Consider the following 26271-nt stretch of genomic DNA (forward strand, 5'->3'; position numbering starts at 1 on the left):
AACTCCAGGGACACTGGGCCGGCCCTCGTGGTTCTTAGAATCCCAGGCGGCACCTCAGCAACAAGCACTGGGGGATTCTGAGGATCAAGGGTTGTTCCTGCAGGATCTGAGTGTACACAGCGCAGCAGGTGCAGGGGGAAGAGGAAGGGAGGGGAAAGGGAGAGAGCGATCAGCCTCTATCAGGGTCTGAGGGCGGGGCATCTTGGGTCACTCCAGTTCCCTCTTTGTGGGTGACTTTAAAGCACCTCCGTGGGACCTGGGGCCTGAAGGGAGAGGTGGGTCACCTAGACTTTCTGAAAGGAGTCCTCCAGGAGGGTGGCCTATTCCTTACCTGATGGCAGCCAGCAGCTGTGTCCTCAGGTGCTGGCTGTTTGTTCTAATGGACCTCTGAAACAGATGCCTCAGCAGTCAAATGTCAGTCAGGTTTTCACACTACAATGAGAAAGCTTAATGTCAGCTACATACACTGGGGTGCTTCTGCTACTGGTCCTGGAATCAATTAGAAGTATAACTTGGCACAGTTTACTGAATATCTAAGTATATATGATACTGAGAATCAAGAACTTGGCATCAAATTTTTATATACTTTGACTAACTTATCTTGAAAGGTGTTTACCCAAAATTGCTGGAAAGTTTATTTCATGGTTAGTTGAAAAATCTATCCCCTTTGGAACATATTTAAGGCTAATAAATTCAAATGTACACACAGTAAATCACTGTGAAGCTGGAGAAGACAAAGAGGTTTAAGAATAGAAAAAGAATTATTTTAGTTTTCATTTCCACTGAAAATTATACTGAAAGTTCACTCTTTTGACACATGTGACTACTCAGCCTGAAGTTTTTCACTAAAAACAAGCTAATAAATAACAAAAAACATACAAACCCTTTAATCTGTGGTGATATCACTCCTTTGTGGATACATTAATCTTACAGAACTGGGACTTCCTTAGTGGTCCAGTGGCTAACACTCTGTGCTCCTAATGCAGGGGGCCCAGGTTCAATCCCTAGTCAGGGAACTAGATCCTGCATGCCCCAATGAAGACTGAAGATCCCACAAGCCACAACTCGGACCCAGCACAGCCAAATAAATAAATATAAATAAATATTTTTTAAAAATCTCACAGAACTAGCCTTGCAGGTTAGTCTTCATGTCCCCACATCTCTTCCACTCTGGCCAGTGACAGGACTTTTAAATAATGCTGAAAAACTAATTCCTTTGAGTTGTGAATGTTTTTAGTTGGTATCCATAAAATTTCCCTCTGTCAACCTATGGGTAAGATTCTGACAGTTGGGTCAGATCAGATGCATTCACTGTTGAAAAGGGGCTTGCTTCAGTGAGAGGCAGAGGAGGCCTGTGGCCTGACCCATAGGTCTGCTGAAATCAGTCACCAGATTACTTAGTGCTGAGATTATTAACAGATAAAAATTCTTTGTGAATTATGCAGGTGATTTCAGCTCATCTCTTACATTCTACTTATTTTGTGTATGATGGAATTGTAAGAGACAGAGGGGGAAATGTGAGATTTCTGAACCTGACTTCAGATGAAAAATGAACTTTGTAAGAGCTCTGCTTCTGAAAAGCAGTTATTACCAGCCCAGCATTTGCAGGAATGGCTGTGTAGGGCTGTCTGTAAGAATGAAGCAGTGATTTCTACATCAGGAGCCTTCAAGCTTTTCCCTTGAAGGGCCAGGCCTACTTCTGCTGTTACAGAATGAAAATGATCACAGGAAATACATGATGTATAATGAGTGGGCTTGGCCGTGTTTCAGGAACTCTTTACCTATGTAAACAGGCAATGAGTGGACCATAGTTTGCCTGTCCTAAGGAAATCTGTCAGAGTGGTTTTGAATTCAGAAACTTTGTTATTAAAAAATATATCCTCGATCATGAGATTTTTGTTTTTCTTTATTCTTAATAGGTGAACATTATACCAGTGATTGCCAAAGCAGATGCAATTTCTAAAACTGAATTACAGAAGTTTAAAATCAAGCTCATGAGTGAACTGGTCAGCAATGGTGTTCAGATATACCATTTCCCAACAGATGATGAAACTATTGCTAAGATCAATGCTTCAATGAATGTAAGCTCTTAACTGAATCATTCTGTTTTATATACGAAAAAAGTAACATTGCTACTACATATGTGAGCATTTTTCTTCCCTCCCTACTTTCACCTAAATGAAGTGATACATTTGTGAGAATGGGATTCTCCTTCTGTGGGACCATTTTTTATTTCCTTAGTAAGAGTCCTTTCTGTCCTGTCTTTAAGGACAGAAGATGGCACAGCCTCCCTCTTGAGAGACTTTACAGGGAGCTTTCTAATCTGGATTTAAGCTCCTCCCTTACAGTGTCACAAGTACATGTGAAATACTCACATAACTTTTGTGTTTTAATATAGAATATATTTAGTGTATATTTTAATTATACATAACAGCATGATTAAAGATGGCTAAGTCCTCTGTGTTACTTCAGGCTACCAATTTCTTAAATACTTGGTTGGATTTTGATGGATCAAAGGTTTTAGAGTTCTTGTGGAACTTCCTAACCTCACTGAGACTGTTAACTTACCTATAAAATGGGGCTTCCCATTTTCCTGAGACTGTTAACTTACCTATAAAACAGGGCTCACTGTTGTGAGGAGACAGCTTTGTTCACTGCTTGGCAGTGACATTCAGTACCTGTTCATTCCATTTCTCCTCTTTTCCTTTTCTGATTTTTTCACACTTTGTCCATATTAAGATACTTAAACTAAATACATAAAAAGCTGACTTATGTAAAGGAAGTGATATTAATCCCTGTGTGTTAAACCCTTTATATATGATTTTTTGTGTGTGTGCCCACCTGGAATAAGTTTTCAGAGGGTAATAATTAAGAGAATACACATTGTCAATCATTAAATATTAAACATATACTGTTTACATTAGATTTTTCCCTAAATTAATTCTCAGTGTCCGACAGGACAATCTCCTCACTGCCATTAAATCCAGCCACTGTGTCTTTTTTCACAATCATCTTCTTGCTTTGCTATTTCTTCTTATTCTGCTTGTTCTGTCTCCAGCTTGGTTGTGTCTTCCTATCACAGAGATCTCTCACTCCTTTAAATTTCTGTAACATTTGTAGTTAGCATAGTTTGGGACTTAAATACTTGATATTGGTGTTATATATGTAGGTATACCCTAAATATAGTTATATACTTTAGTTATATGGTGTGTATGTGATTTCTTCAACATTGTCTTTTATATCCAAGACCATGAGGTAAATGATATCTGTGCTAGAATTCTTTTTTTTGTATCCTTATAGCAAAGTTGGAATGCATGTGGGACATTCTCAGTAACTATTTTTCTCTGTAGGGCCTGAGGATGACCGTAGAACAGCTGGCATGTATTCACAGGGCAGGTTTTAAAAGCTAAGGCACAGCAGACCATTTGACTTTAACACACTTGTCATTTAGTAAATGTCCTTTTCTCTGTTGTCATTGGTATGAGATGTGATTGATATGCTGGCTCCTTTCCAGGGACACCTGCCATTTGCTGTGGTGGGAAGTATGGATGAAGTGAAAGTTGGAAATAAGATGGTCAAAGCTCGCCAGTATCCCTGGGGCATCGTACAAGGTAAAGGAGATCTATGAGGACATGTGTGCTTGCCTGACAGTCTAAAAGCTGCATTTAGTGCATCCTCTGAGGCAGTGCTTATTTTGGGTTCTGATTAGCTGTCAGAAGGGCTGGCTGTGTTCTGTTTTAGCCACATCTGCAAAGCCAAATAGAGCCTCCCCACTTCCTGCGTTAAACCAGTTAGTTACCTGTCAAGGTGTGCTAAGACACTCAGAAGGTGGGAACCACTAGTTGGGTACTTTGAACAGAATTTGAGTGTAAATAGTATTGTTTAAACATAGTACATAAATTAATTACTAGATAATTCTGGAACACAATAAACTTCCTTATAAATTTATATATTTTTACTTATCAAAATATTGCCAACTATTTCCCAGTCAGCCAAATGAAGATTTTTAGCATGTATCTAACATTACAATGAGTATGAAATTAACTGTCTGGTTCATTCACTCATGGTACTAACTAATGGGGAATAGATTACCCCTGCTGATACTGGTTTCTCAGTGCTGTTTTTTTTAATTGACAAATTTTTTAATTAGTGGAAAATATTGACAAAACTTAACATTTTTAATGTTTAGAAAATATAAAGGTAATTGTATTTACAACTATTGATCACAATTAGGTACCTGACTCAGGACCACAAATGTGGCATCATGTTGGACAAGGATTTGATAATCACAGCAGGCACAGATGGTGTTGAGTATGCAGAATTTACCACCTTGAAGTTTTAGTGAAAAAATGTTACATACTCTTCTCAAGTGGTATGTGAAATGTCCTGAGGATGGTTTATAAACTGGTAACAAAATATTAGTGAAATTAGTGGAGCATATGGTACCAGATAGAATATATTTCTTTCCTGTTTCCCTTGGCTACCAAATTTAAGCCAGTGCTCTGGTTTGTTAATGAGCACTAACTGTAAATTGGTGTGTGTGATACAAGAAGTGCTTCCTTGGCTACTTGGGTGAAACAGCCATAGCTCTTAGTCAGACTGATCATTTTGCTGTTGCTTATTTCAAATATGTTTGCATTTACTCATCCATTCAAGAAATACCAATTGTGTGTCAGGATTGAAAGTCACTCTTGGTATTTTCTATTTCTCTGGCTAGTGGAGAATGAAAACCACTGCGACTTTGTCAAGCTCCGGGAGATGCTCATTTGTACAAACATGGAGGATCTTCGAGACCAGACCCACACAAGGCATTATGAGCTGTACCGGCGCCGCAAGCTGGAGGAGATGGGCTTCATGGACGTGGGCCCAGAGAACCAGCCACTCAGGTGAGCAGCCAGCCACGGGAGGAGGGGGTGGAGGGGAGGACGGTACCTCTTTATCTGTCCAGGATGATGGGAGAATCTCCCACACCGTGAAAGACCACTTGATAATGATTTATTATCACGCTTTCTATGCTGCTTGAATCACTGGAAGGCTTCTTGCTCTTGGAGGTCTCCAAGTCCTCATCCGACTCAGGGAATTAAGTAGAAGGGAGAACACAGGGTAGAAATCTCAGGATTTCAGTACCTGCTGAAATGAGTAACCAAAGGAAAAAGCTCTCATTATTTGATTTTAATTTTGTATTTATATGAAAAAAATGAAAGTATATTATTATTTTAAAAGTTGGAATATGAATCATTAAATAAACTAGGAAGCTGTAGTCTTTCATCCTGCTGGAAGTTCTGGAATAACTAAATGTAGGAAAATTTCTTATAAAGGAAGCATGAACATTTTTGTGAGGAGTCAGAGGTTAGGCTAGAGATATTACCATAAGTTACAGGAACTGTAACTGGCTCAATGGTTAGAGCATGAAGTGTTGTTGGAACTTCTTTTGTTATTTTATATGCTGCTACACTCCTGAGGTCTTTTTTTAAATTAAATTATGCAAACGTGCTAAGTCAGGTTTACTTTTATGTCACATTCCTGACAATTCTGCTCGGGACCAGCACTGCTTGAAAGCTGCCGTGGGACCAAGAGTTCCTTGGCAGCCCCTCCCTGGTGTCATGTCTGCCCCAGAGCAAACACCCTGGGAGGGGGAGCCCTGGGGCCAGCTGCCACTCCACTGCACGTGGCCTTCGGGAAGGTTTAGCATCAGGTGAGGCTGAACTTTCCCGTTCTACAGATTAATGAGTGTTTTAGCTCTGGCAGCGTAATAAACTAAGAGTTCTATATACCTCACCCTCCTCACCAATTTTGGGTGTGCTATAACAGACTGGTTCTAGTAAAGTGATTTTCTCTGCTGAAGAGAAATTGTCCAGCACTGGCATCCCTAGTGTTTCCCAGAGGAGGCTTCATTTCTCATTCTTCCAAGTCTCAGGTTACACAGGGGCCTCCATGTGCATGAAGGAGAAGAGGGATAGATCAGTCATCAGTTACCTGTGGGTGATGTAGAAATGCAGGCTCGGAATTTCTGGGTATGGAGCCTAAGAATCACATTTAAGTTAAAATCCCCATCCACTCCAGGTACGTCCTGCTGGTCAGTGGGTAGATGTGCACCATGGGATGGAGGGCCCTCTACCATGGGATAGAGGGCCCCAGGGTGGGGCGGGAGGAGGACGCTCCTGCCCTGTTATAATGAGCAGAAGCTGGGCATGAGGACACCCAGGCGGGAGGCTGCTATGGGCATCCAGGCACAAACACAGGGGCTTGGTAGTGGTGTGGGGAGGAGGGTGGTCAGATGCGTATTTACCCCTTCCAGTGGAACTGGAAGGTGAAGTTAATAGGACTCAGGAAGGGAGAGGTGGGCCATGTTGAGGGGGACCAGGTTGTGCTGTGGCTGTACAACAGTGTGATATAGTCGAGTCTCTTCCTTTGCCATTCTCAGAAGAGCAGGCCATGTCAGTCACAAGTACGGTGCTGGCCAGGCCTTGCAGGTTCAAAGGGAGAAAACCAGCAGTTTCATTCTACTGCTGGAGTGGAAGAATGAACAGACTATTTCCAGTCTTTCTTCCAGGAAAGTGGGATGTCTAATGGGCCCAACTTAGGACATGTACGCATGTCTTGGCAGGGTGGGTGTGAGCCTGACTGGCTGTCCCAGCAAGATGTCTCCTGTGGGGACAAGTAGAATAGCAATACGACAGGAGACATGTGGTGCGCAGGCAAGGTGAACAGCCATTCTTTTAGTATTTCTTCAGTTTGAGGAGCATCTGTCCACTGGACAGGTAGAGAATGGGAAAGGAGGCTCTTCAGTGGATAGCAAGGGAGAGGGCAAGAGCAGTGGCTGCAGGCTGCTAGAAGAGGATGGATGGCAGAATCAGGAAGGATAAAGACTCCACTCAGAGGAGGAGGGTGCCTGCCTGCTGCCCAGGAGCTGGTGGGCCTCTACCCTGCCCTGGCCTGCAGTCCTGACAAGACGAGATTCCCTGGGCCAGGCATGCACAGTCTCTCTCCTCTTCATGCTTTCTCATTTGTGGATACACTGTTTGATAAAACTTCTGTCATTCTTTCTAGTCTGAGGTCTTAGGGAGGTTTCAGGAGTGTGGTTTCAAGAACTTCTATTCCATCTTTTGGGGAATCTTCCCATTTACTTGGTGTGTGTGCAATAGCAGTCACTATAATTTGGTTGGCATGTAAAATCTGTCCCTCGATACTGTATCAACTAGAAAAATGAGCTGTCTGGATGACCTCTTCTCTTTACGGCCCAGCTTCCTCCCTGAAGTATCTTCATTTCCTTTCACTGACTGGTTGTGTGGAGTTGTGATTCATGTCCCAGTCTACCCACGCCAGTCTCGTGTTTGTCATGAGGTTCGGGTAATGACATTGTGTGTACCCTTGAGGTCTTAATTAACTGATCTTTAATTATTTAAACTATATGAAATGTGCCTTTATAAACCTCAAATCCCTAAGCTACTTTAGATGAACATAACAGTCTTGTTGATCATCATTGCTCTAGAGTTTGGAAGGTCGATTTGTGTGGTATTTTAGAGTTCCTTAAGTGTCTGGCAAAATTTTTGTGTTATACACTTTGTTTCTTTGGAACTCTCAAGAAGAAGTTCCCATTCTGTGTTTGGCCTGCAGCAGAAGTGGGGGCACTCAGCAGTCCTGGGAGAGCTGGACCCTGAGCTCATGGATGAGGTCCCAAGAGAGGGATGCAGTGGTTTTCCTGACAGATGCAAGCACCTAGGATGTTTTTTCTTCTTTGGTTTTCAGCTTTGCCTTAAATCAGTAATGTAGCAACTAGCATATATGCCACATTAAATACAGCAGCAAGAGAGCTATTTTTCATTCTCCAGTCCATGGCAGTCAACAGTGGTTGCATAAGTTTCACAACACTAACTGTATAAACCATCCTTGCAGATCCTCTCAGGGTTTCGTTACCACCTTTTGAAAGACAGTGTGGTTCTTTCCTTGCAGTTGGCTCTGTAAGCTTCCATGTCACAGTGGGCACGTGTGACAGATGGAGAGCACACCAGAGCAGTGCTTCCCTTTACTTTCTGCTGAGGCATCATTTTAGGCAGGCTTTATTGGGGTTAAGAATGTGGGCCTTGGAGCAAGTCTGACCAGGTTCCAGCTCCAGCTCTGTCCTTGCTAACTCTGTCCCTCTGGGCAGATGACCTTACTCTGAGCATCAGCACACTAACCCTGACAGTGTTGGTACTTGTTCTTCAAGGTGCACAGGGATTAGTGAGAGTCCAGACCAGTCCCTGCCGGCAGCAGCTCTTCTCTAAGTGTCTGGTCTTTTCTCTTTGTCAGGTGGCTTGACTTTCTTCCTGAACAATTCAAGGGCTTGTGTAAATAAATTTCTGAGAACCTTTTAAAAGTTAGATTTGACATGATTTAGATACATTATTTAAACCAAGTTGTGTCTTTAAAAGCTATCAGTCCAGTGTAGGACCACTGAAATGTGAGTGAAGGTGGCATGACTGATTTAGAGGCTTCTTTAAAATAAGACCAAAACAAACACAGAAAAAAAACAAACAAAAAAACCTTGTAAGAAATAGGATGCCTCCTTGAGACCAGAGGCATTAATGTGATCATCTAGAACACTGTGTATATTTATAAACTTTACTCCTAAAGACAACGTATAGGATTGTTCCTCCTTGGAACACATGCTGTTAAGTACCACACACTCATGCTCAGCTGTAAGAGCTAATGTGTAACATTTCTTACTCTGATTTTCCTTCAGTTCAGTTGCTCAGTCGTGTCCAACTCTTTGTGACCCCATGGACTGCAGCATGCCAGACTTCCCTGTCCATCACCAGCTCCCAGACCTTGCTCAAACTCACGTCCATTGAGTCAGTGATACCGTCCAACCGTCTCATCCTCTGTAGTCCCCTTCTCCTCCTGCCTTCAATCTTTCCCAGCATCAGGGTGTTTTCCAGTGAGTCAATTCTTCTCATCAGGTGGCCGAAGTATTGGAGTTTCAGCTGCAGCATCAGTCCTTCCAGTGAATATTCAGGACTAATTTCCTTTAGGATGGACTGGTTTGATCTCCTTGCAGTCCAAGGGACTCTCAAGAGTCTTCTCCAACACCACAGTTCAAAAGCATCCATTCTTCAGTGCTCAGCTTTCTTTATGGTCCAATTCTCACATCCATACATGACTACTGGAAAAATCATAGCTTTGAGTAGACAGACCTTTGTTGGCTAAGTAATGTCTCTGCTTTTTAATATGCTGTCTATGTTGGTCATAGCTTTTCTTCCAAGGAGCAAGGGTCTTTTAATTTCATGGCTGCAGTCACCATCTGCAGTGGTTTTGGAACCCCCCAAAATAAATTTCTGTTTCCATTGTTTTCCCATCTGTTTGTCATGAAGTGATGGGACTGTATGCCATGATCTTAGTTTTCTGAATGTTGAGTTTTAAGCCAACTTTTTCACTCTCCTCTTTCACTTTCCTCAAGAGGCTCTTTAGTTCTTCTTCACTTTCTGCCATAAGGGTAGTGTCATCTGCATATCTGAGGTTATTGATATTTCTCCCGGAAATCTTGATTCCAGCTTGTGCTTCATCCAGCCTGGCATTTTGCATGATGTACTCTGCAAATAAGTTAAATAAGCAGGGTGACAATACAGCCTTGACATATTCCTTTCCCAATCTGGAAATAGTCCATTGTTCCTTGTCCAATTCTAACTGTTGCTTCTTGACCTGCATACAGATTTCTCAGGAGGCAGATAAGGTGGTCTGGTAGTCCCATTTCTTGAAGAATTTTCCACAGTGTGTTGTGATCCACATAGTCAAAGGCTTCGGCATAATCAGTAAAGAAGAAGTATGTTTTTCTGGAACTGTCTTGGTTTTTTGATGATCCAACAGATGTTGGCAATTTGGTCTCTGGTTCCTCTGCCTTTTCTAAATCCAGCTTGAACATCTGGAAGTTCACAGTTCACGTACTGTTGAAGCCTGCCTTGGAGAATTTTGAGGATTACTTTGCTAGCGTTTGAGATGAGTGCAATTAATTGTGCAGTAGTTTGAACAGTCTTCACAGTTCACGTACTGTTGAAGCCTGCCTTGGAGAATTTTGAGGATTACTTTGCTAGCGTGTGAAATGAGTGCAATTAATTGTGCAGTAGTTTGAACAGTCTTTGCCTTTGCCTTTGGGATTGGAATGAAAACTGACCAATTTTCTTTAAATGTATAAAGTTCTATCCATAAAAGATTTATTTCTCTGGTTAAACAAGATTAGTAAAATTCTTAAATTTTATCACATTTTAAATCTATTTAGCTATAAAGTATTTTTATAAGCAGTAGAAATTTCTAAATCATGACACACCTGGAAAGCCAATTTATTGTATTCCCTGTTAAATGCTGGGACGTCCTCTCAGTGAGCTGTGATGGAAGGGCTCAGCGCTTCTGCATGTGAGGAGGTCTGTGGTTCCTCTGAAATTCCACAGGTAAGAGAGGTGCTTGTCATGGAATTCCACCAAGTCCCTGCTCTGTGGGCTACACTGGCCCTACTTCCCTGCAGTCTCTGTCATTAGATGAACATTTATGAAGAAACTGCAGTGTCAGAGAGCTCTGCTGGACAGCTGGATTACAAAGATGCTGAGCTGGTGGAAGAGAGATGCAGTTGGGGTGGAAATGCCCAGGAAGAGGTATAAACAAAAAGCCATGGAAGTGCATGGAGGGAACAGGGGATTCCACCGGGGAGACGAGAGGCAGATTCCTGGAGGTATAGGACTTTGGGGCAGAGTGAGGGCAGGGCAGCAGGCAGTGGCTGGAGCAAGAGATGTGTGCCTGAAACCTGAGGAGGAGAGGTCTGTTTACAGGATTCTGCAGTTTCTAAGGTGCTCTCGTTTTAGAGATAATATAACTAATGCAGAAGGAAAAGATAAAAGAGATCTCTGTTTTTGGTGGAAAAATCTGAGGAGTAGCAGGAAGAACAAAATCAAAGAAAGATGAACTCAAATCCTAGAATTCAATTAGATTTTTGCAACAGTGAAGGCAGAAAAGCTCAAAGATCAAGTTGGGCTGAATACAATGTGTCTGGAGAAATCAAAACAAGCCTGGACTGAGATGATGTTGGGGTCCCAGGCTGAACTCCCAGACCCTGGTGATCAGACATGGTAATGAATAGAGGGGAGGAGTCCAGAGAGGTGGATAAAGGAACCCGTGTGGGGTGAAACGAGCACTTCTGGGAGTGCTGGCACAGCAGGGACCCACAGACAGACCTGCGCTCCTTGAAGGAGGTGGGCTCTCCCTGCCCGCGGCTCCCTGGAGGCACACACGCTGTGACAGTCATGAGGCCTAACCTGGAAGTTTGAATGTTTGCAGGTTTCTATGTCATCTTGTTAACATGAGAGTAACACAAATAACTTTTCAGTCTTCAGGAGACCTACGAAGCCAAGAGACATGAGTTCTATGGTGAGCGCCAGAGGAAGGAAGAAGAGATGAAGCAGCTATTTGTGCAGCGTGTGAAGGAGAAAGAAGCCATCCTGAAAGAAGCTGAGAGAGAGGCAAGTGTGCTGTTTGCTGTGATTTCTGTTTATTTGGGGTGTCCTATTAACCTGAGGATTTATCTCAAGAATTAACAGGTGGTTTTCAAGACGAGCTGTTCTCTAAGAGTAGCTCTTCTAACACATAGTCTTTGGATGCAGAATTTACCAAAAAAAAAAAAATCACAGGCTGAAAAAAAATTTTGCCTTTGTGAACAAAGTGTCTTTGATTAGAAGTGGTTTATTAAGGGCTGGTAGAGGACTACATTACCAAGAAGGGCTTCAACTATCTTAACTAGGAGGTAGAGATGCTTTAGCTATGGTTTGATAAGCCCTTTTGAGTTTTGAGAGTCACTCAGACTGTTGTTTGCTGGAAGTGGGTGGTTCAAAGCTGTTGAGTGTGAAGTGAGGCTTCCTGGGGGAAGTGGGTAGTCCAGGTGGCCTTTGAGAGGCTTTGGCACAGAATTATCTGCAATGAATTTTGTTTGGTTCTCTTTAGTCTTGTTTGCTTGTGGTTCTTCAAGGATAAATTTTACTTCTACTTGAGTTAAGGTATCTTCTGTAGACTTAACTGCAATGGCTGCATCTAAGTAAATGGAGTCTAAGTTAAGGTGAGGATAAAAAAGGAAGAGCTGCAAAAAATAATTTCTGAGAGAAGACAGAAATGTTAATACAAATGAACTTGCTAATATGAGAGTCCCTTTAGACTTATTTGTTGTTCTTGTTCACTCAGTCAGTCATGTCCAATTCTTTGGGACCCCATGGACTATAGCACACCAGGCTTCCCTGTCATTCTCCATCTTCCAGAGCTTGCACAAACTCCTGTTCATTGAGTCAGTGATGCCATCCAACCATCTCATACTCTGTCGTCCCCTTCTCCTCCTGCCTTCAATCTTTCCCAGCATCAGGGTCTTTTCCAATGAGTCAACTCTTCGCATCAGGTGGCCAAAGTATTGGAGCTTCAGCATCAGTCCTTCCAATGAATATTAGGGATAGATTTCCTTTAGTATTGACTGGTTTGACCTCCGTGCAGTTCAAGGGACTCTCAAGAGTCTTCTCCAACACCATAATTCAAAAGCATCAATCTTTCAGCCCTCAGCCTTTTTTATGGTCCAACTCTCATATCCATCCATGACTACTGGAAAAACCATAGCTTTGACTAGACGGACCTTTGTCAGCAAAGTAATGTCTCTGCTTTTAAATATGCTGTCTAGGTTGGTCATAGCTTTTCTTCCAAGGAACAAGTGTCTTTTAATTTCACAGCTGCAGTCATCATCTGCAATGATTTTGGAGCCAAAGAAAATGAGGTCTGTTACTGTTCCATTGTTTCCCCCTCTATTTGCCATGAAGTGGTGGGACTATATGCCATGATCTTAGTTTTCTGAAGTTTTAAGAACACTTAAAAAAGTTTTAAGCCAATTTTTTTACTCTCCTCTTTGATCAAGAGGCTCTTTATTTCTTCTTCACTTTCTGCTGTAAGGGTGGTATCATCTGTATATCTGAGGTTATTGATATTTCTTCTGGAAATCTTGATTCCAGCTTAGCTTCATCTAGCCCGCATTTTACATGATGTACTCTGCACAGAAGTTAAATAAGCAGGGTGATAATATACAGCCTTGACATACTCCTTTCCCAATCTGAAACCAGTCTGTTGTTCCATGTTCTGTTCTAACTGTTGCTTCTTGACCTGCATACAGGTTTCTCAGGAGGCAGGTCAGGTGGTCTGGTATTCTCATCTCTTTAAGAATTTTCCAGTTTGTTGTGATCCACACAGTCAAAGGCTTTAGTGTAGTCAATGAAGCAGAAGTAGATGTTTTTCTGAAATTCTCTTAACTTTTTCTATAATCCACCAGATGTTGGCCTTTTCTAAATCCAGCTTGAACATCTGAAAGTTCAAGGTTCACATACTGTTGAAGCCTGACTTGGAAAATTTTGAGCATTACCTTTGCTAGTGTGTGAGATGAGTGCAATTGTGTGGTAGTTTGAGCATTCTTTGGCATTGCTTTTCTTTGGGATTGGAATGAAAACTGACCTTTTCCAGTCCTGTGGCCACTGCTGAGTTTTCCAAATTTGCTGACATATTGAATGGAGCACTTTAACAGCCTTATCTTTTAGGATTTGAAATAGCTCAACTGGAATTCCATCACCTCCACTAGCTTTGTTCATAGTGATTCTTTCTAAGGCCCACTTGACTTCACATTCCAGGATGTCTGGCTCTAGGCAAGTGATCACACCATCCATCGTGGTTATCTGGGTCATTAAAACCTTTTTTGTATAGTTCTTCTGTGTATTCTTGCCACCTCTTCTTAGTATCTTCTGCTTTTATTAGGTTCATACCATTTCTGTCCTTTATTGAGCTCATCTTTGCATGAAATGTTCCCTTGGTATCTAATTTTCTTGAAGAGATCTCTAGTTTTTCCCGTTCTATTGTTTTCTTCTGTTTCTTTGCAGTGTTCACTTAGGAAGGCTTTCTTATCTCTCCTTGCTATTCTTTAGAACTCTGCATTCAGATGGGCAAAACGATTGTCTAAGGAGGTCTTACAAATAGCTGAGAAAAGAAGAAAAGCAAAAGGCAAAGGAGAAAAGGAAAGATATACCCATCTGAATGCAGAGTTATTTGTAATCAAATTATCCATGAGAACATGCATGCATGCTAAGTCGTTTCAGTCATGTCGAACTCTTTGTGACTCCATGGACTATTGCCTGCCAGCTCCTCTGTCTATGGGATTCTCCAGTCAGTGCTGGAGTCGGTTGCCATGCCCTTCTCCAGGGGATCTTCCTAACCATCTCTTGCCTTTACTGCACTAGCAGGCAGGTTCTTTATCGCTAATGCCATCTCAGAAGCTTAATTTAACTATAAAAACCTGTTATTTAGAATACTCTGATAGTACTTGCTATTTAAATAAACCCAATAGTAAGTGATTTTGTAAAATTAATAATGTACAAATATATCTTTTCTACAATTTGAATTTTGATCTTTATTTTCAAAAAGTTCAGACAATGGGAAAGTGAAAGTACAGGGTACCCATGTCCATCCCCACACCTAGATTTATTTATTTATTTATTTTTGGTCATTTTCTTTTTTTTTTTTTAATTTTTATTAGTTGGAGGCTAATTACTTTACATCATTACAGTAGTTTTTGTTATACATTGATATGAATTAGCCATGGATTTACATGTACTCCCCATCCCAGTCCCCCCTCCCACCTCCCTCTCCACCCGATCCCTCTGGGTCTTCCCAGTGCACCAGGCCCGAGCACTTGTCTCATGTCCCCAACCTGAGCTGGTTATCCGTTTCACCCTAGATAATATACATGTTTCAATGCTGTTCTCCTGAAACATCCCACCCTCGCCTTCTCCCAGAGTCCACAAGTCTGTTCCATACATCTGAGTCTCTTTTTCTGTTTTGCATATAGGGTTATCGTTACCATCTTTCTAAAGTCCATATATATGTGTTAGTATACTGTAATGGTCTTTATCTTTCTGGCTTACTTTGCTCTGTATAATGGGCTCCAGTTTCATCCATCTCATTAGAACTGATTCAAATGAATTCTTTTTAATGGCTGAGTAATATTCCATGGTGTATATGTACCACAGCTTCCTCATCCATTTGTCTGCTGATGGGCATCTGGGTTGCTTCCATGTCCTGGCTATTATAAACAGTGCTGCGATGAACATTGGGGTGCATGTGTCTCTTTCTGATCTGGTTTCCTTGGTGTGTATGCCCAGAAGTGGGATTGCTGGGTCATACGGCAGTTCTATTTCCAGCTTTTTAAGAAATCTCCACACTGTTTTCCATAGTGGCTGTACTAATTTGCATTCCCACCAACAGTGTAAGAGGGTTCCCTTTTCTCCACACCCTCTCCAGCATTTATTGCTTGTAGACTTTTGGATAGCAGCCATCCTGACTGGCGTATAATGGTACCTCATTGTGGTTTTGATTTGCATTTCTCTGATAATGAGTGATGTTGAACATCTTTTCATGTGTTTGTTAGCCATCTGTATGTCTTCCTTGGAGAAATGTCTGTTGAGTTCTTTGGCCCATTTTTTGATTGGGTCATTTATTTTTCTGGAGTTGAGCTGGAGGAGTTGCTTGTATATTTTTGAGATTAATCCTTTGTCTGTTGCTTCGTTTGCTATTATTTTCTCCCAATCTGAGGGCTGTCTTTTCACCTTGCTTATAGTTTCCTTTGTTGTGCAAAAGCTTTTAAGTTTCATTAGGTCCCATTTGTTTATTTTTGCTTTTATTTCTGAAATTCTGGGATGTGGGTCATAGAGGATCCTGCTGTGATTTATGTCGGAGAGTGTTTTGCCTATGTTCTCCTCTAGGAGTTTGATAGTTTCTGGTCTTACATTTAGATCTTTAATCCATTTTGAGTTTATTTTTGTGTATGGTGTTAGAAAGTGTTCTAGTTTCATTCTTTTACAGGTGGTTGACCAGTTTTCCCAGCACCACTTGTTAAAGAGATTATCTTTTTTCCATTGTATATCCTTGCCTCCTTTGTCGAAGATAAGGTGACCATAGGTTCGTGGACTTATCTCTGGGCTTTCTATTCTGTTCCATTGATCTATATTTCTGTCTTTGTGCCAGTACCATACTGTCTTGATGACTGTGGCTTTGTAGTAGAGTCTGAAGTCAGGCAGATTGATTCCTCCAGTTCCATTCTTCTTTCTCAGGATTACTTTGGCTATTCGAGGTTTTTTGTATTTCCATACAAATTGTGAAATTATTTGTTCTAGTTCTGTGAAAAATACTGTTGGTAGTTTGATAGGGATTGCATTGAATCTATAGATTACTTTGGGTAGTATAGCCATTTTGACAATATTGATTCTTCCAATCCATGAACACGGTATATTTCTCCATCTGCTTGTGTCCTCTTTGATTTCTTTCATCAGTGTTTTATAGTTTTCTATGTATAGGTCTTTTGTTTCTTTAGGTAGATATACTCCTAAGTATTTTATTCTTTTTGTTGCAATGGTGAATGGTATTGTTTCCTTAATTTCTCTTTCTGTTTTCTCATTGTTAGTGTATAGGAATGCAAGAGATTTCTGTGTGTTAATTTTATATCCTGCAACTTGACTGTATTCGTTGATTAGCTCTAGTAATTTTCTGGTAGAGTCTTTAGGGTTTTCTATGTAGAGGATCATGTCATCTGCAAACAGCGAGAGTTTCACTTCTTCTTTTCCTATCTGGATTCCTTTTACTTCTTTTTCTGCCCTGATTGCTGTGGCCAACACTTCCAAAACTATGTTGAATAGTAATGGTGAGAGTGGGCACCCTTGTCTTGTTCCTGATTTCAGGGGAAATGCTTTCAATTTTTCACCATTGAGGGTGATGCTTGCCCACACCTAGATTTAAAATGGACATATCACCATCTTTAGGGTGTATGTTTTCCTGGCCACCTGAAAGCTGGTGTAAACATCAAGGGCACTTCATGCATTCCTGAAGTTCAGGTGCCTTCTCCTCCATAATCATGGTACCAGTATTACACCTAAGAACAGTAATAGCAATGCCACAATCTAACCTGATCATCAGTTCTTAATCAAATTTCTCCAGTCATCCCAAGATTATCTCTTATTATTCCTTTCTATTTGGTGATTTTTTGTTTTTGAACCAGAATTCAATCTTAGGTCTAAAATTGCATTTAGCTGTTCTGTTTTGTGTCGTCTCTTATTCGAGAACAGTCCCTAGCTTGAAGTTATTTTGAAATACAAACATTGAGGAAGACTGTGATAAGTAGGAAACTGTGCTGGTTTTTCTTCTGATTAGCATATACTTCTCTTGTAAGAGTTTCTCATACATCATGGTTCTCAGTTTCTCTACTGAGAAGATGTAGAAGTGGTTGACAGTTGAATTTTAATTTTTAAAACTCCCCATAAGAATATTTGGGCTTCCCTGGTGGCTCAGATAGTAAAGAATCTGCCTACAATACAGGAGACTAATCCCTGGGTTGGGAAGATCCCCTGGAGGAGGGCACGGCAACCTACTCCAGTATTCTTGCCTGGAGAATCACAATGGACAGAGTACCCTGGCAGGCTACAGTCCATGGGGTCGCAGAGTCGGACACAACTGAGAGACTTTCACTTAACTAACTTCTTCAAAACATCTGTTAATTATTCATAATTATCCATGAGTTACGCATAATAAAGGGCTTCCCTGGTGGGTCAGGTGGTAAAGAATCCACCTGCCAATGCAGGAGACACTGATTCAATCTCTGTGTGGGGAAGATCCCCTGGAGGAGGGCATGGCAACCCACTCCAGTATTCTTACCTGGAGAATCCCCATGGACAGAGGAGCCTGGCGGGTTACAGTCCACAATTGCAAAGAATTGAACATGACTTAGCAACTAACCACACACGTCTTATTTTTTAATTGTTCACTTAATATTTATGCCTCTCCTGTTTCCACAAGTACTGTAGATACTTTGAAGTAAACAAGTACAGCTGCACTAAAACCCAGACCTGGAGAGTCCAGAGTGAGTATATGCAATATATATACTAGGTGTGGCTGAGCCACGGTCCTGGGTGCTTCTTAGAGACACTTCTGGGAACCCATAAAAGTACAGAACTCAGGTCAAAGACATTGGCTAGTTTGGCAAGAAAGGAATGTTATTTCTGGTATTCACTTTTTAAAAATAGATACTTTAAAAAGGGTCACTGCACAGCAGAATGTATGATGTCCTCAGAGGCTCCTTTATACAAGAGACAGCAGTGTACCATGTGGCCACAGACCTTTCAGAACATCAGTGAGTAGTTTCAACAGCACAGAAAGTCTGCTGCTTTTAACTTTTCAAGTATTTGAAAATGTGTCCGAATTAAAGGCCTTGTAGTGAAAAGTGGAGCCACAAGTGAGTGCGTCATGTATGTGGAGTAGACTGTTGCTGCCCAAAGTTGTGAACTCCATGTAATGTAAATAATAGTCAGATTCCGCCTACCCCCTTTTCTATGCCATTTTTGTCTTTACAGTTCTCCTGGAATTTCTAGTCAACCTCATGAATGATATGTGAAGTACTCTACAACTTTCCAGAATATTTAAGGATATAAAGTATGCACCCTCCATTTAAGGAATCAGAGATTGGATTCTACTCACATAATGTATAATAAACCTGTCCTGTAGTCTCCCTTTCCAAGCCTTACCCTCCCTTCTGCTCTTCTTCCCAATTCATGGGGGTGCACGCATGCTCAGAGAGCTGCCACTCTCTTTATATGCATACCACCAACTCTTTATAACTTTTAAAATTAATTTATTTTAATTGAAGGATAATACTTTACAATATTGTGGTGGTTTTTGCCATACATTGACATGAATCAGCCATGGGTGCACATGTGTCCCCCCATCCTGAACCCCCCTCCTTCCCCACCCTATCCCTCTGGGTTGTCCCAGAGCACCAGCTTTGAATGTCCTGCTTCATGCACTGAATTTGCACTGGTCATCTATTTTACATATTTTACATGTTTCAGTGCTATTCTCTTAAATCATCCCACCCTTGCCTTCTCCCACATAGTCCAAAAATCTGTTCTTTACATCTTTGTCTCTTTTGCTGCCTTGCATATAGGATTGTCATTACCATCTTTCTAAATGCCATATATGTTAATATACACTATCTGTGTTTCTCTTTCTAACTCACTTCACTCTGTATAATAGGCTCCAGTTTCATCCACCGCATTAAAACTGACTCAAATGCATTCTTTTTATAGCTGAGTAATATTACATTGTGTATGTGTACCACAACTTCCTTATCCATTCATCTGCCAATGGACACCTAGGTTGTTTCCATGTCCTAGCTATATATATATAAAGGCACATGCAGATGCTAAGGTGCTGATCTCTCTGGAAGTGACAGCCTCAGGAATACAAGAGTCTTTGGGCCTCACCTCATCTGTTCAACACTATTCTGTCTCTGTCTTAACTCTTCTGTGAGGTTTGCTGGCTCAGTAGACAGCTGCTCTGTATCCAGAACATCGAATTTTATTAGGAAGCAGCGTAGCTCTCTGCTCTCTGCCCTCAGCCTCTAGTTTTTAGCAAAGTATTTCCTCAATGATCATATGCCATCTTTTCTATAAACCAAGTCCTACCTTTTGTATACACATTAGGTTGCTGCCCAGAGCTGAAAATATGAATTGAAAGTTAAACCAGACCCAGGAATCCCCCTCCCAAGAGAGTGACTTTTCGATGCAGATTCTAGATGCTGTGCTTGTGTTCTTGGCGCCCGGCTGATTCATAAGGAACCTGCGAAAGTCCCTAGATTTTTTTTTTTTTTTTTTTTCAGATAAACAACAATTAAACCAGGGAAATCTGAAATCTCTAAACTTTGGCAAAACTCATTTTAATGACTGCATCGAGTGTATTTAGTATAAATGAATTTTAAAGTGTTATTTCTCTTAGAGACCAAGATTTTTTTCCCCAATTACGGTGTAGATTCTACTATGGTGAAGGCTGCTGCTAAGTCACTTCAGTCATGTCCAACTCTGTGCGACCCCATGGACAGCAGCCCACCAGGCTCCCCCGTCCCTGGGATTCTCCAGGCAAGAATACTGGAGTGGGTTGCCATTTCCTTCTCCAATGCATGAAAGTGAAAAATGATAGTGAAGTCACTCAGTTGTGTCAGACTCTTAGCAACCCCATGGACTGCAGCGTACCAGGCTACTCTGGCCATGGGATTTTCCAGGCAAGAGTAGTGGAGTGGGGTGCCATTGCCTTCTTCGACGGTGAGGACTGCTAACCCTTAAACCACTGGGGAGTGAGCTGCCTAAGCCCATTTATAGGTGGGTGTTTTCACTTACTAAGTCCACAAGACTGCGCCGTCCACACTCAGCTGAATCACAGATACAAAGCTGACTGTGACACACATCTTCAACGGTGTTTGATTTAGTTCAGATTTCAAGAAGGTGAATGACTGTGGGAAAACACATCAGATTTTTAAGGTTCTTGATTTAAACTGACACTGCTTTCCACACAGGTTCACCAGTGTAACCAACAGCTATTTCACTAGTACATGGTAAATTTATTTGGAAAAGATGGACTTTTCCTATTTTTGATACCTTGATTCTATAACTTATGTCCCTCACTTTTATTAAGAACAGTTTTAAAAACTTTATTTGAAGAGGCTTTTTGGTGAAAATGTGTAGAGCAACTAAAGAGAAACTCTAAGAAGAGGTCAAATGTTTAAAAAACTGAGGTTTGTTTGTGAGGCTGTTTTTGTTTTGCTCATGTGTTTTTACATGGGAGCTCATTTCAGTTAATGTTAAAGCAGTTCCACATGTGAACATCTGCCTGGTTGCTGTGCAGGCAGCCTGAGCAGGGCTGCAGCGCCAAGAGGCACGGGTGTGTGCTGCCACACAGCATCCTCAGCAGGAATCTCACTTCACTTCACAGCTCCAGGCCAAGTTTGAGCACCTTAAAAGAGTCCACCAAGAGGAGAAGCTGAGGCTGGAAGAGAAGAGAAGACTTCTGGAAGAAGAAATCATCGCTTTCTCCAAGAAGAAAGCTACCTCTGAGATATACCAGAACCAGACCTTTATGACCCCAGGCAGCAACCTGAGGAAGGACAAGGACCGCAAGAAGTAAGCCCTTCCCTTGGTCTGACCCTCCCAGCCTCAGTGCCCCCTCTTCATGACTCTTTGGCCTGTCTCCTTATTCCCCTCTGTCTCTTGCACTGAAACAAAAGCTCCATGAGAGCAGAGCCCTGGTCCCTCCCAGTGTGCGGATTCCCCAGCAGCTAGAAGGGTACCTGCCACATGTCTAGTGCTCTGTGCACATCTGAGTGAATGTTTGCATGAATGTGTGAGTGAACACAACACAAATTTGCCACAACGTGGGAGGGTCTGTGACCTGAGGGCACTGTCCACTCCAGGACATGTCTAGTAACTACTGACCTCTTGTCAGTTCTGTCGACTTTCATGCCTGACAGAAGCTATATACTTTGCTGGGGAAATTAGAGACATAATACTTGATAAAAAATTAATTCTTAGGTTTACTTCTTTTAAACAAATTCCACTAATGATTTTGTGAGAATTTTTATTTTAATAAGGGAACCAGGCTATCGATTGGAACTCCTGTGCTTTGATGTCAGAGCTTGTGAAACGATTGGTGGACGTAAAGATGCAGAGGAAGGTAGAGAGGGACCCCGTGCGCCAGGGCGGCCTTGATAACAGGTGGAGGATGGCGCCAAGGCTTGTAGGTCTGGGGTATGTGTTAAATCAGTGTAACCAAAGTCTTAGAAAATAAGGTGGTTTTCCCTCCTTTGTATTTTTTTACTGTATTTCTCCCCCTTGATTGTCCTCCTCAGTTCGCCTGTTGGCACACTCTGCTGAGCATCCAGCCCGCCTTGTGGCAGCTTAGATTCTCCTGGGCCTCACAAGGCAGTCCTGGGGTTTCTTTTATCACCACATTGTATTTCAAACTGGTATTGTCAGAATACTTTATAAGTCACCTTCAAAAAGTTAGGAAAATATAACACTGCCCGTGATAGCTTTCCATTTTTGAACTATGGAGAGTTAAATCCACAGGGTTTGGAGTGGATTTAATTGGCCTGTGGACGTTATGGTTTGTGGGAAGAAGGAATTCTCATGTATAATCTTTTAATATAAGCTCTTCCAGGGAGTGGATCTCTTTTGTTGGCTGATGTATCCACCCTCAGTTCCTAGAACAGTGCCGGATACCAAAAAGGCATGCAGTTATTGGTGGAAAAAATGAATACCCTGAATTTCAAAACATAAACCACCCCATTATCTGTGGGGGACTGGTTCCAGGAAGACACCAAAATCCACTGCTGCTCAAGTCCCTCATATCAAATACAGAGTTTTTGCACAGAACCTATGCACATTCTCCTGTACATGTTAAATCATCTCCAGGTTTTTTCTAACACCTAATACAATGTGAACAGAATATAAGTGCTAGGCAGATACTCGCCAGCAAGTAGCACATTCAAGTTTGGTTTTTTGGAACCTTCTGGAATTTTTTTCCCCAATACTTTTGATCCTCAGTCAGTTGAATCCTCAGATGTGGAACCCTCAGATCCAGAGGGCCAACTGTTTACATATAATTTATGACTTCTTTTCAGTGTGTCTTGAATTATAAAGCTAAGGGGCCTTTCACCTTCTCATCATCTCGACTTAGTCCAGTTTTACTAGACTTGAACTCCCCCACTTCATTTCATACTTGAAAAACCTTTACAGTCACCTTGTGAAACTAAGGTATGGGCTGCTGTTTGCAAAATCAGGGCCAAGCCCACAGTTTACGAGCTCAGAAAAATTTACCCTCAAGAAATGTGTTTGTTTTTTCTTTTCCAGAGTCCCACAGCTAGATATCCTATCATATACTAGATGTGTATCTGTAAAAACTTTGTAAAAGAAGTGATTTTTATTTCCTATATGGTTTTCTATTGTACCAAACAAAAGGTTTCTTTTCTCTTTCCAGCTCCAATTTTATGTAAAACAAAGGTTCCAGATCACAGAAGGTCATCACAAGCAAAAGCTATTAAAATGTTAGAAGTATGCTTTGATTTTCTTGCTGTTTTTATTTGATGTATTACTTATGCTGTATTACTTATTCTTTATCTGGCAAATGGCCACAGTTACTGCCATTTATGGGAAAATACTTTTAAGTATGAGATCAATATATAAGCCAGACTTGATGGTATTATTCACTGTTAGTAGTTTAAGATAAGTTTGTGATGAATTGAGATAATTTCCCCTGCTGCCCACTGCCTGTCACTATACTGTGACAAGAGTGTCTGTTGGTGGCTTTGAAAATACAGGACTCATATATATTAGGCTCTGATTGCATATATATTCCAAGAAAAATCTTTTGTGTACATACCAAAGGTATGTAAAGGTAAACTTTGGGGAACATGTTTTAAAATGTATTATGTACCTGAAACTCCAGCAGCTCAAAACTTTTAAAGTTTTGATACAATTATCTAGTCGGAAACATGATCCTAAGCTTTTGTATCAGATTACATAATATGTGCTTCAGCATTGTGGTCCATGTGTTGTTGTGATATGTTTAACAGCAGAAACACTCAGGTAAATAAGCCCTTTTCTAGTGATAAGTAACTTTAGAACTGGGTGTCCTCACACTGTGTGCATTAGTCTGTATTACATAATTGTTTAAAACTGTCTTCCAGGGTAAATAAAGTTAAATCATCTTACTAAAAATGTTTCTTAAGAAAACAGCTATGAACATCTGAATATTAAAGATAAAAATTTAGGTAATTCATATTGTAAAGGATATTTGAATTCAGTGCCTTAGCAATTGCAGAACAATTTAATGGTTTCTAACTTTTTCTTAACATTCATTAAGTTTTCACTTTTTGTACCTGAATATTCTAAATGAAACTGATATTTACTCTTGACAAATAAAATGTATCTACATATTTACTAAACTGTGTTTAAATCACTTTAACTTTTCTTTTTGCAAATTGATCTTAAACACTTTATCAGAACTAGTTAATTATATGTTTGAGTTATTTTAAAACAGAGGTGGATGATCAGTACTTCTCAGACAACAGAATGTTTTACATGTCAGATTCTGAGCAGTGTATTTTTCACGAATTTCTGTTAAGTCACAAAAGAAACCTTTCATTTTGTAGTATAGCTTATCCGGACCAACACTTTAAATTTTATTTTTTAAAGTTCACAAATGTCTCTTAGCCCTTTAGAACTTTAGTAACATAAGTTATAAGTATCACAGAAAAAGCTCTGCACTTTCTTCTCAGGATCAGTAATGCCCAGCCTCTGGAAGGTGGGAGCAGGAGAGCCGGTGAGTCCCCGCAGGCAGGTAACCTGGCCTCCGGAGCCCGGCCAGTGCTGCAGCGCTGAGCCTTAGCCCAGGAGCGACGCGGCAAGCTCAGTGACCTGATGCGAGTGGTGGGTGTTCGTAGCCTATTATATCAAACTGTGTATAAACAGCTATCCTGAACCTTAATAAAGTTACTTTTAAGTGCCAGAGTGGTTGTTGGCATGTTACAAAAAGTTATTCAAGTTCCTAGTTGAAAAGATCACGGAAACCTACCTCAGACCCTGAGCTGAACAGAAGGGCTGGCGCCTTGTGCTGCTGGTGACTGTGCTGTGAAGGAGGCTCACCACATGTGCACGCCCACAGTGCGAGTCCTGTATTTGCTTCATCTATCTGCGACTCCCTGTAAGATTCTACTTTAGAAGAGTTGCATGGCAAAGAAAAAATATTGTTTAAACAACTACAGTACAGGCAGACCTCAGAGACAGTGCAGGCTCAGATCCAGACCACCCATCCCATATAGTGAGTATTGAAATAAAGTAAGTCACATGAACTGTTTTTGGAGTGCATGCAAAAGTTATATTTATACTGTGCAGTATTCTTGTGAAGTGTGCAATAGCTTATATCTAAGAAAACCAATATACATACCTTAGTTAATACTCAATTGCTAAAAAATGCTAACCATCCCGAGCCCTCAGCAAGTGTGGTAGTAACATTAAGATCGCTGATCACAGATCACCGTAACAAATATAATAATGAAGAAGTTTGAAACACTGTGAGAATTACCAAAACGTGACAGAGACACAAAGTGAGCAAATGCTGTGGGAAAATGGCACTGACACACCTGCTTGATGAAGGGCTGCCACATGCCTTCAGTGTGTAAAGAACACACACCTGCACAACACAGTGAGGTCTGCCTGGATGAAGCTCAGCTTCTCACAAAGCATATTAGTTCTCCAAGGTTGTAGAGTGAGGTATTATCCACTGGCTTGAAGCAATAAATTTCAGGGAATAAAATAAAGCTAGACCTGTTTTATTATTTTTTTTATAGAGCATTTGAAACATAATTGTCTTTGACTGCCAACCACTAATCTTCTGACCAAGAACTGAATTTTTAAGTTCTTTCACACAGATTCTGATTCCAGGTTCCAAGCATCACATGGAAGATTACTACCCCCATCTGGAAGATGAATTGTTCTAAGTCCTGTTTTCCTATTTGGCCAGGAAATACAGGCACAAACTGATGAGGCCTCTGTGGAGCAGCCTCTTGAAGAAAGGCTCCTGCCCAGGGAGCACAGGAAAGCACCGAGGTGACTGGCCTTGAAGGACTGAAGCAGCTTCAGACGTAGGAGGGGAAGAAGGTGACCTGGGCACCCAGGGAAGCAGCTCAGTGTGAACAGAGGATCAGGGAAACGTGGGGGGCAGGATGTGAGTGAGGGTGGGGGTTTAGAAGGAGGCAGGGAACAGACAAGGAGTTCATAAACCTAACCCATTGAGCAGGAGGAGTCTCGGAGAGGTCTGACTCATGCAGTCAGACACTCATCCAGAGTAGACGGAAAGGTGTGCTAAGGGATGAGCCAGGCCATGGGCAGGGAAACTCAGACTGAAGCCCAGGCCAGTAGTTCCTACCACAGCGTGCATAGGAGCATAACCAGGTTGTGTTTAAATAACACTGAGGCACAAAGGAATATATAGTTAAAAAAAAAAAGTGGCATGGATCAACCTAAATGAATAATGGCTGTGTAAAACCCTGAAAATGTCCTCTGGAGCTAGAAATACAGAGGGAACTAAAGTTCAAGACTTCAGTGGTATGCCAGTTGGGAGTGGGGTGAATGGAGTAGAAGGGTCTTGTGTTAACTGGGAGCAGGTAGAGATCCCCGTGCACCGTAACTTGACATGCAGGAAGAGCATGTAAGTGTGGGGACGATGTGCCTTTCCAGCCAGCAAAAGGAAAACTAAACTGATAAATGATAACCCAGAAGGAAACAAGGAAATAAAACAGATATGACAGTCAAAAAGCATTTAGTAATATGGTAGATTTAGGCCCAAACCAGTAATCACAATTTT

General features: G+C 41.3%; 1 protein-coding gene and 1 long non-coding RNA gene across 6 annotated transcripts in view; one reads left to right on the forward strand and one right to left on the reverse strand.

Annotated features, from left to right (window-relative positions):
• SEPTIN10 (septin 10) overlaps window positions 1-24414 on the forward strand; it is a 48457-nt gene extending 24043 nt beyond the window's left edge. For 3 of the 5 annotated variants that reach the window (XM_070478891.1, XM_070478901.1, XM_070478904.1), the window contains 7 exons: window positions 1920-2081; window positions 3515-3611; window positions 4718-4886; window positions 11354-11486; window positions 20842-21029; window positions 21497-21653; window positions 22885-22961. In XM_070478891.1, coding sequence (XP_070334992.1) covers window positions 1920-2081; window positions 3515-3611; window positions 4718-4886; window positions 11354-11486; window positions 20842-21029; window positions 21497-21614 — 867 coding nt within the window. In that variant the 3' untranslated portion in view covers window positions 21615-21653; window positions 22885-22961. Of the gene's footprint in view, window positions 1-1919; window positions 2082-3514; window positions 3612-4717; window positions 4887-11353; window positions 11487-20841; window positions 21030-21496; window positions 21654-22884; window positions 22962-24184 lie in introns of those variants that run through there. The other 2 variants (XM_070478895.1, XM_070478900.1) reach the window with 2 other exon arrangements.
• The window catches only part of LOC110142970 (uncharacterized), a 31194-nt gene continuing 9831 nt past the window's right edge, over window positions 4909-26271 (reverse strand). Inside the window, exons 2-4 of the long non-coding RNA XR_002315460.2 lie at window positions 24481-24607; window positions 20250-20362; window positions 4909-5130 (exon numbers count right to left, since the gene is read on the reverse strand). This is a non-coding gene — a long non-coding RNA (uncharacterized lncRNA). The remainder of the gene's footprint in view (window positions 5131-20249; window positions 20363-24480; window positions 24608-26271) is intronic.

Source organism: Odocoileus virginianus, chromosome 2 (assembly GCF_023699985.2).
Source record: "Odocoileus virginianus isolate 20LAN1187 ecotype Illinois chromosome 2, Ovbor_1.2, whole genome shotgun sequence".
Taxonomy (NCBI): domain Eukaryota; kingdom Metazoa; phylum Chordata; class Mammalia; order Artiodactyla; family Cervidae; genus Odocoileus; species Odocoileus virginianus.